The sequence below is a fragment of the Helianthus annuus genome, chromosome 3, assembly GCF_002127325.2.
Source record: "Helianthus annuus cultivar XRQ/B chromosome 3, HanXRQr2.0-SUNRISE, whole genome shotgun sequence".
NCBI classification, from domain to species: domain Eukaryota; kingdom Viridiplantae; phylum Streptophyta; class Magnoliopsida; order Asterales; family Asteraceae; genus Helianthus; species Helianthus annuus.
Window position 1 is genome coordinate 46,174,412 of NC_035435.2, and position 10,880 is coordinate 46,185,291.

At 36.6% G+C, this 10,880-nt stretch overlaps 2 protein-coding genes across 2 annotated transcripts; both read right to left on the reverse strand.

Moving 5' to 3' along the window:
* Positions 1 to 1,842: 1,842 nt before the first annotated feature.
* LOC110928959 (shikimate O-hydroxycinnamoyltransferase) lies at positions 1,843 to 6,561 on the reverse strand. Its single transcript, XM_022172030.2, has 2 exons — positions 5,817 to 6,561; positions 1,843 to 2,963 (listed from the first exon to the last, which is right to left on the reverse strand). The coding sequence occupies exons 1-2, from the start codon at positions 6,507 to 6,509 to the stop codon at positions 2,013 to 2,015; spliced, it is 1,644 nt and encodes a 547-aa protein (XP_022027722.1). The 5' UTR covers positions 6,510 to 6,561; the 3' UTR covers positions 1,843 to 2,012.
* A 330-nt stretch (positions 6,562 to 6,891) lies between these two features.
* LOC110931449 (uncharacterized mitochondrial protein AtMg00810-like) lies at positions 6,892 to 8,052 on the reverse strand. Its single transcript, XM_022174842.1, has one exon. It carries the CDS (start codon positions 8,050 to 8,052, stop codon positions 6,892 to 6,894), a length of 1,161 nt encoding a protein of 386 aa, XP_022030534.1.
* Between the last annotated feature and the right edge of the window lie 2,828 nt (positions 8,053 to 10,880).

The window sequence follows — 10,880 nt, forward strand, 5'->3', positions numbered from 1 at the left end:
CACTACAACAGCCTGTTACCCAACCCATTTCACCATCCCTACGGACCTACTCAAGACGAACCCGACCCGGCCCTACCACACCTAACCCAAACCCATTAACTACCCAAGAACCAAATGCCCACCAGCTGAGCCAACCACCACCTACACCGCCCCACATTCCTTCCCCTCCTCCCCTACCCCCATCTTGTACCATCCGCACGCGTGCTATGGATGGTATTTCTAAACCAAAACGTATTCTTAACCTCCACTCTTTTATTTTTGTCCCCATCCCAAAGAACCCTAAGGAAGCCTTGTCCACTACGGAATGGCACAATGCCATGACTACCGAATTTAATGCACTTATTAAAAATAAGACATGGGAGTTGGTTCCTAGACAACCCCATATGAATGTTATTCGTATCATGTGGTTATTTCAACATAAATTCACAGATGGTACATTGGAACGTTATAAGGCTCGGTTAGTTTGTGATGGCAGTAATCAACAGATTGGGGTTGATTGTGGTGAAACGTTTAGTCCGGTTGTTAAACTGACCACTATACGAACCGTGTTATCCCTTGCCTTATCTCAGTCATGGCCCATTCACCAGCTGGATGTCACTAATGCATTTCTTCACGGTAATCTCAAAGAGACGGTATACATGTACCAACCCATGGGGTTTAGACATCGACACTTTCCAGATCATGTGTGCTTGTTAAAGAAATCGCTTTATGGCTTAAAACAGGCACCACGTGCGTGGTACCAAAGGTTCATGGATTTCGTGCTTACATTAGGCTTTCATCAAAGTAAGTGTGATAATTCTCTCTTCATTTATCATCACCAACAGTTGACAGCCTACCTTTTGATCTATGTTAATGACATCATACTTACCACCTCTACTGATATGCTACGGGTACACCTTTTGTCAAAACTTGCTAATGAATTTGATATGAAGGATCTTGGTCCTCTTAGTCATTGTTTGGGGGTCCATGTCACTAGGCAGAATGGTAAGTTATTTTTGTCACAACAAGTGTATGCTAAAGACATCATCGACAGGGCTGGTATGTCTTCTTGATAAAACATGCTATTATGATCCCCTTTCGAAGTATAAAACTTGATTTCTTTGTGACAAAAACGAAATCAGAATCTTAAAACAAGAACCTGGGTATGGTGATTCCTTCTAATTGATGATTGCAAAGAAACAACACTCCTTGTTCCTGCAGATTTGATTTCGAACTCGCAGCCTTCTTCAAATCGATTAACCGTGCTCTAATTCAATTGAGTTCTTCTTCCAGATTTAAAACACTGTGCTCTGATACCACTGTTGGTAATCGAACATGCAAATAACAGGTTTTGAATATGAAGAATTGAGAATCAAAAGAACAATAAACTTGCTTGTATTGAATGAAAGTGATGAATACAATTTACATACACGAACACTATATATATTAATCGAATAGGTGCGATTGAACAGTTGCGTCTCCTCTTGAATCGATGTGTCTGCTGCTTGAAAGTCACGTCTTTTGCTTCCACTTTTGTTGGCGTCGATTCTGAACAGGTACGTCTCCTAGAGACACCCTTTCAATAAGTTTGTAGGTTACAAACTTTCATATTGTCGCTTCCGGTCCTCGCACTTACTAACTAATCTAATTTTAACATAAACTATCTACTAATTACAAAACAACCACCTATATTTAGTTTAAACATCAATAAAGGCCTAGACTCACACCTTAACCACAGTTTATTCAAATGATTCATAACTGCTACGTGTGATTTGAAATACTTCTTTAACAGTTGTAATGCTTTTTTTAATTTGTTTTTGTAGTAGATCTTTATAATTCGTGTCAACATGCACTAGTTTCAACAACATGCAACCAAACAATACAATCTAATAAATTAAAACAACTCAAGGAAACACATATCCTTAATCAAAGTTCTTAAAGCCCTACTTTATAACCTAAATAGAAACTAATATAAGAAAATACCCAGATTAAAATACAACATAACTGAAGTAAAGATTGGATGCTCAGGTAGCTTAATGAAACCTTAAATAAGAATGTGTAATCGGGTTGAAGACATGTTGTGCTTTGCTCTCGATCAAATCCAGGTGCTTTTGTTTGAGATGCGCATACACAATCCAATCTCCATTCTTCTTGGTACTCGGCATTGTGGTTATATATCCTGTATGACCACCCCAAGGAAAATGATACGACCCAAAATATGGTTGCGCCCATCCGAAATTTGTCTCACTAATCGGTAAACCTTGTCCAGATGACACAACTATAGTGTCCCCATCGTTCTCTTGTAGCTTAAGATTTATTCTTGCAAATGCTGGCTGAGGTCGATGCAACTCTACCCAATCAATCAATCCCCTAAAATGTTCTTCTTGTGTAGCGTCAGTCACAAACTTGTTAACCTTGGTTGCGACTTCACTAAGTTGCATTTCCTGAAGATGTTGATTACTCAACACTCCATATGGAATTGATACTACATTTCCAAAGTGGTTTGCTAACATGGATGATACTTGCTCCCTATTTCCACTCAAGTGTTTCCGTCCATCAACAACAACACCCATTCTAGATGTTTTGTTTGGTTCATTATGGCCTTCTTGAGCTATTAACTTCCATATGAATGCAACAAAAGATTGTAATTTGCTTCTTCGGATTTCTTTTGAACTTGCTTCATGTTGAAGATTGTTGATCGATTCAGCGTGAATATAGTAGATGCGACTATGAGGTTTGTTCTCTTCAGAAGGAGGTGGAGGTAGAGATGATAGGTGAAGGTAAAAATCGTCATACACTGTGTTATAATGAGGTGGGCGTCGTGGGTTTAGGATTGAACGGCGGAAGGATGGGATGTTGGAAATTTTTTTAAACCGGGCATACTCGGCCCACGCAACTAAGAACATGTTTAGGGAGGTCCCGTCACCTATACGATGATCAAAAGTACAGGATACAGTTATTGCTCCACAGTTGAATTCTGTTACCTGTTCCATTTCATATTACATCATACACTTAGTTTAGAATCAGTATCATGTCATGTAAAAATAGTGATAGTGAGTGATGAATATTTCCGTGGTTGATTTAACAATATAAATAATTTATTTCTAATTTACATACGTGTATGTATATTATGTAAGCTAATAGTAACATAATATACATGTCATAAGCTGGTAAAAGTTTCAATTTGATAAGAATGTTGATGGTTATAAATATATAAAGTTTCACCACTAAAATTCACTTACGCAATTGACACTTGCAAATATGTAACTACACAAAATTAATATTAATTAATAATAATTAAATAATATATACACGAGAACAGACACTTCGCGTGTTGATTTTTAATTCTTTATCAAACAGTAAATCTGGATATTTAATTGTTTTTGTTATAATAAGACATAAGTCAGTATCCTTATGATCTATAACGGGGTACACGAGTCAGGTCAAGGATGAATCAAATACTTTGAGCACGACTTAATTTACTTTGTAGAACATAAGTTTAAATTGGACGTGTTGGATGCGCTTCGTTTAAAACTCAAGCTTAACTTCTTTATTATTATTATTATTATTATTATTATTATTATTATTATTATTATTATTATTATTATTATTATTATTATTATTATTATTATTATTATTATTAATATTATTATTATATTATTATTATTATTACTATTATTTGTTATTATTATTTCTATTATTATTTTTATTATTATTGTTATTATTATTATTATTATTATTATTATTATTATTATTATTATTATTAATGCTTGTATTTGTTTATATAATATACACTACATTTTTATATTATTGTAACTTTAACTATAAATTTTAACATAACATATATGTAAACATTTAGAGTTTCATCATGGAACACAAAATGTTAAAAAGAAAAAGCAAACCTAAATCATTTAACTGTTACGATCTATAATCACATATTCACATTTGTTATGTTTTGTACTTGTTAGTATTAAAAAAAACATTTGTTATGTTTTGTACTTGTTAATATTAAAAAAAATTGTACTTGTTACGCAGAAATGTTTATATTATGTTATGTAAAGGGAAAATCATCCAACTATTTTCGTCATATGTCATTATATTATATTATATTATATTATATATAATAACAATTTGCGTAGGCTGTTAGGAACAGCGAAGTTATCATAATTTGCACCACTACATGTCACGTTCTTACTGTACACAAGTTTTCATTTTTTTTACAATCACAATCTTTTCCGGCCAAATTGTGTTGTGTTGTTTTGTTTTTGCTTTTATGACATGCTCCTACCAAGCCACCATCGTTTCCACGTACCACTGTCGACGTCACGTCTTTGTCATTGTCCCCGGTAGAAACCCTCCTACATCCGAAACACATGGTACCATTCCGATTTCACATTGGTGCACCACATCTTAAGAGGAAGTTGGGTGATCTAGAGAGAGAAATATAGTTAAAAGGTGGTACATTTTGGTAGAGTGTCGGTGACTTTTTCCTTGGTGGAGTACACAAAGAGAGAAAAGCGGTCATCACCATTATTATTGAATAGTTTTTAGAGTTTGTTAAAGGAGATATAATCCAGATGTGAATAGCTTCTAAGATTAAATATATTATTTTAATATTTAATCTTGTAGTTATTATAATTATTTATATTATATAGATCAAAATATACTAATAACCTATTATATAACTAGTTGGTAATTGTTGATAGACCATATTACTCTTATTAACTAATTAGGTTTCCTTTTTTGTGTATATATAAAGAGATTATTAGAGAGGTTAAAGGTTACACAGCCTAATAACTCATAACATCATAATCGGCTATCTCTCTCCATACGAAACCTCCCTTGTTTCGTTTAATGCCATCATTACTTTACACCCTAAGGAGGAACCAGATCATCTTGACAAATATATATGTCAAATTCAATGGTTGCATCTCTGATTGTATTATCTACTGACCTGTGTGCTGTTATAAGTATGTTATTCATGTTTTAAACAGAATTGATGAATATAGCTTTTATAATTTGCATTGAAATTCAGATGTGAATAGCTTGGTGGAGTATAACGCACGGGTCTCGTAAGTAACTAGTTTTTAACAAATTTAGGGCAGACGCATAATAAATAAATATTAATGGTTCCTTGTGCTTTGTGTTCTCCTTAGTTATCTATGATGGTAATTATATATAAAAAAGTTTATTATGTAATTATATGTTACTCTTTATTTTATCAAATTAATATATTTTATATTAATAAAAATAGCATACTCTTAGACTATCTAGCTAATTAATTATAATAAAGGAAGCTCAACGTCTAACTAGTGTATTAAATGGTCTACAATTATTTTGATTTGTTAGAACATGCGTACTGGGTGTATTTTTTTTTTCAAAAAAAGCCTCTAAACACGTCTGATCACACCAAGGCCCCACCTCCTTGGTTGTTTTTGGGCGTTAGTTTCGAAAAAAAGCTTCGAAGCGTGTTTTAAATCACGTCAAAATGGAAAACTGTTGGCCAATCACATGTATCCCTCTTTTTCTTGGCTAATCCCCTTTTTTGTTAGTTTTTTTTTAATTTAATTCTTTACACCCCTTTTTAACATAATACCCACATCCCAACCACACTCATTTTAGAAAAACGCCCAATAATGTCTCTTGCTAACTGTACTGCCACATGACGGAAAACGCCCAAGGGTGGGGGCATTATTCACAGTTACCACTACGCATGGATGATTTAACTTTAACTTGATTTGAGCTTTTAAATTGCCAATTTAAATGCTGTTAAAAAAAAGCCGATTTAAATAGTTGATCGGCTCACTCCTTGCTTGAACATTAGTTCAGTGGTTTACCTGAACCGAAAGAATACCACGATTTAAATCTGGGACCAACTTTCCATTCACGGTTTCATCTGGATGATGCAAATCTAGGTTTTCCAGCTCCACGTCAGCATGAGCATACACAAATTCGACCCCACTGTTGTTACACAACACTTCGGGCTCCCCCTGACTGTTTGGTACTATCTCTCCGGCTAGCGGGTAAAACGTAGATAATACCTCAGACAAAGAATTTTTTATGGTCTTTATGACAGTTTCGGGTGACATTGAAGTGTCTTTCTGTTTTTGGTAACAAAAGAAAACTCCAGCATGGTGTGGTGGTAGGAGTAGGTCTAGGTTGGACTGGGGGAGCCAGTACTCGAACTTAGGCCCATGAGCCGCGCAAATAACATCTCTATCCTTTATGGACACATGGTAATCGTGTCGGTTGCCCCCATCATGGTCGGGGAAACTTGGCTTGTGTAACGTCGAAAGTTGAGCATGGTGATGATTACTACGATATTGGGTAACATAACTAAGTGTAGTACCATAACATATGTTTCTAACATTTTCAGTTGGATGTGGTACTTCTACAGGTGGTTGTGGCTGTTGTGGGTAGCATAGAAAGTGTTGTGATCTAATGAAACTACTTTGATAAAACCATTTTTTATTTGAGACTGGGAAACCTTTGGATCTCGCAAATTTGAAAAGATGATAATACTTTATCATGTTTTTAAGAGAGAGCAAAGGGTATGGCTTGAAACTTGAGTGGTTGTCAAAATCCAGGGTAAATTTATAGGCTTAAAGCATTTAGATATTTTTCTAAGACAATATACCTGGCCAAAAATTCCAAATTGGTGGTGGTTACAAACTTATCTAGAAACGGCTCATGTATAATAAACTAATTATGGTGGCAATAGCAATTAGCAAATGCCTTACCCCACAAATGCCATTACTTCGTGTAGAAGATTATGGTTCAATGCTCTCTTGATTCTCATTAAACAATCATATAAATACACAATACAATCCTAATATTATGGGAAGAGATAATTACAATGAATTACAAATAATATCCTAAAATACATAAATGATATTTCCCTAATATATTCCATTACACCCCCGCAGTCGAAACGGGAGGTGGCCGAATGTTGAGACTGGATCGAAAATCTTCAAATAATATACGTGGGAAGCCTTTGGTGAAGATGTCAGCAATTTGAAACCTGGTGGGAGTGTGTAAAATTCGAACTGTGCCGCGCTGAACATGTTCACGAACAAAATGGATATCCAACTCAATGTGCTTGGTGCGCTGGTGCTGTACCGGGTTACCAGACAAATAAATGGCACTGATGTTATCACAGTAGATGAGAGTAGCCGACTTGACCCGGCGGCGAAGCTCAAGAAGAAGGTTATGTATCCAACAAACCTCGGCAACGACATTTGCAACTGCCCGATATTCGGCCTCTGCACTTGAACGAGAGATGGTTGATTGGCGTTTAGAAGACCAGGATAACAGATTGGGCCCCATGTATACACAGTAACCGGAGGTGGAACGACGAGTGTCTGGGCAGCCTGCCCAATCTGCATCGGTGTATGCTCGTAGAGAAAGATCCGTAGAGGCCGAAAGTGTTAAGCCATGATCCGCGGTTCCCTTGATGTAGCGGATAATACGTTTGAGTGCATTCCAATGGTCAGTTTTAGGGTCATGCATGTGCATACATATCTGTTGGACGGCATAGCTAATGTCGGGTCTGGTGAATGTAAGATACTGGAGAGCACCAGCTAGACTTCGGTAAAGAGTAGGATCGGCAAATGGTGGGCTGGCAGCGGCACTAAGCTTCGGCTTCGTATCCACCGGAGTTGCAACCGAGTTACACGTGGACATGCCAGCGCGAGAAACTATATCTAAGGCGTATGATTGCTGAGACAAAAACATTGTGTCAGCATTCCGGGAAACCTGAATGCCCAAGAAGTAGGTGAGAGGCCCAAGATCTTTCATAGCAAATTCAGCCGCGAGGCTAGTGATAAGATGCGAGCGAAGAGTGTCAGATGAAATGGTGAGAATAATGTCGTCCACATAAATGAGTAGGTAGGCAACGTCACCCCCTGTATGATATAAAAATAGCGAGTTGTCACACCTGCTTTGGATGAACCCATTAAAGACAACAAAGTCTGTAAATCGTTGATACCACGCCCGAGGAGCTTGCTTAAGCCCGTATAGGGACTTCTTTAGTAGACAGACATGATCTGGATAATCTCGGTGCCGAAAACCCATAGGTTGGTACATGTAAACGGTTTCGGATAAATGACCATGTAAAAAAGCATTTGTAACGTCCAGTTGATTTGATTGATGGACCACGACTGTGAGAGGGCTAATGTCAAGACCGTACGAATAGTTGCGGGTTTGACAACTGGACTGAATGTTTCACCACAATCCACACCTACCTCTTGAGTACGACCATCACATACCAAACGGGCCTTGTATCGTTCCAAAGTACCATCCGACCTGTATTTGTGACGAAAAAGCCACATACTACGAATCACCTGCATGTTAGCCTGCCTCGGGACAAGTTCCCAAGTCTTGTTTTTAATTAAAGCATTAAACTCGTTAGTCATAGCATTATACCATTCCGGTTTGGACAGCGCTTCAAGTGGTGTTATTGGTATAGGAGAAATGGTGGTGTTGGAAAGGTTAAAAATGTGTTTGGTTTTAATGATACCGGACATCGAACGAGTCCGTATTGTGCGAGTGGGGGGTGGAGGCGGTGGTGTGGGAATCGGGCTGGGCTAGATCGGTGATGAGATTGGTGGGTCGGATGAGGTAAAGGGCGGACTGGGTTGGGCCGGTGAAGTGGGAGGGGTCGTTTGGTGTTGGTCCGAAAGGATGGGTGGTTGGGGTGAGTCTTGGGCTGATGTGGTAGTGGGAGGTTGGGTTGGAGGGGTAGGCTGAGGTATAGGTGGGCTGTTAGGAGGAGGTATTGTGTGGGATGTATGGTGGTATTGGGCTGGGGTATAGTTGGGCTGGTCTGCGGTGGAGGGGGCGGGTAACAGTAGGCTTGGCTGGATGGGGTCATCCAAAAAGGTGTAATTTTGCAGTTTAGGTGTGGGTTTGGTAGCAAATGGGAATATTGTTTCATCGAACAGAATGTGTCGGTTAATTGTGATTTTGTTGTATAAGATTATGGTTCAATGCTCTCTTGATTCTCATTAAACAATCATATAAATACACAATACAATCCCAATATTATGGGAAGAGATAATTACAATGAATTACAAATAATATCCTAAAATACATAAATGATATTTCCCTAATATATTCCATTACTTCGAACTGTAAGGTTGACCTTCGACGCCCCTCCCTATCAAAAAAACCTATGTATTGGTCTTCTTTATGCAAGAACAACTCTCCTCCGTCTCTCCTCCACATCGGCCGCTATATCTTGACCCAAATGAGCTCAAGAATGCCTAAAAAATCAAGGCGTTATGGTTGATTAGTGCTAGTAAATTTCATCAAGCGTTTTCGCGGCATTCCGTAAATTTTTTACGTTAAAACGTACACCAATTGAAAAAATACAGAAAAATAAGCATTAAAATGTATTATACCTGACCCGACTTATTTCCGGAAAAAAAAATTATGTCCAAACATAAATTAACTTGAATTTAAAAAAACTAAACCGTGACTCACATTGATAACATATTCGCTTGTGAATGACAAAGTTATAAAAGACCAAAAGCATTAGGGGTGAAAAGTGTACAAAAATTGAATAGTAAAAATGTCTTACAACCAAATTTTTATATATAATATATACGAGTTTTTAGTACATGTGCATTGCTACATGACCGTAAAACCGAACAAAACGTAGAATCATGCATGCGCGTTGCGGAATGTAAAATCGTCAAATTTAGACCGAAATGTAAAATATTATTGTTAAAAAATAACAACTAAGTTGAAATGATAACAAAATTCAAGTAAAATAAATAAAAAAATAACTTTAACAAAGTTCAGATTACCTACAGATTAAGTATAGTGTTAGCAAAGTAATCCATACTATATATATATATATATATATATATATATATATATATATATATATATATATATATATATATATATACTAGTCGTTTACCCGAGCGATGCGGCAGGAAACATATCACTTAGGTTGGTGAGTTTAGGGCTATGTACGGGGCAGTTCGGTTTTAAGCCATAACCAAAACCAAATTCGCGATGCAACGGCGGTGATATGGAGGCTTCTCATTAGGTGGTGGGATTTTTATTTTAAGGTGTGATTTTAAACTTTAAAGAATTTAATCAAATAAGCACATGATAATGGTAACATACATGGCTGATAATATCAACCCGTGCCATAACTGATGGACCATTTGTAGATAAGGTAGTAACTACCACACATTTATGAGGATATAATAAGTATCTTGAAGCAGCATCAAACATTTATTTGGCCTGTTCAATATAATATCAGCATATGACCATTTCTAAAAGTTAAAAAATTATCTTTTTAACCGTTTAAGTTTGTATAAATATATAAAGATGTATGTAGAATACATGTTCAGGATCCATATCTTTCAAACCGTCGTACATGTGGAGAAGCAATGATTTTCGAGCTTCTGACTAAATCTCCAATGAGTAATATAAGGAAACTATGAATTTTGAGAAACCCCAAAACTAATACAAAAAAAAAATCTGTACACAACAAGAAAAATCGTCCCAAAAACTTGAAACATAAATTACACACAAAATTTGTCACATCACATGATGCTTGAACATTTGAACATAATCAGAAATACATATACATCAAAAGAACAATGATGGAAACAAAGGCAACTATTGGCCAAACATGAGGCTAAAAGTCTAGTATTCATAGAAGAAGCCAACGTCCCATTCTTCCATGGATGATGATGAAACAGTCATCAATGCAGCCACAACATATCTCATGGTTGGTCTTAGTCAGGATACTCATGTGTGCAAGCTTTTGCTAGATGAGCCATCGGTAAAAGTACGAACCATAAGAGTAATTTCTGAAAGTTAAAGACATGAAGTGAAAACTTATGAGGGTCAACTAAAAAAATCATCTTAATTATTTGTTC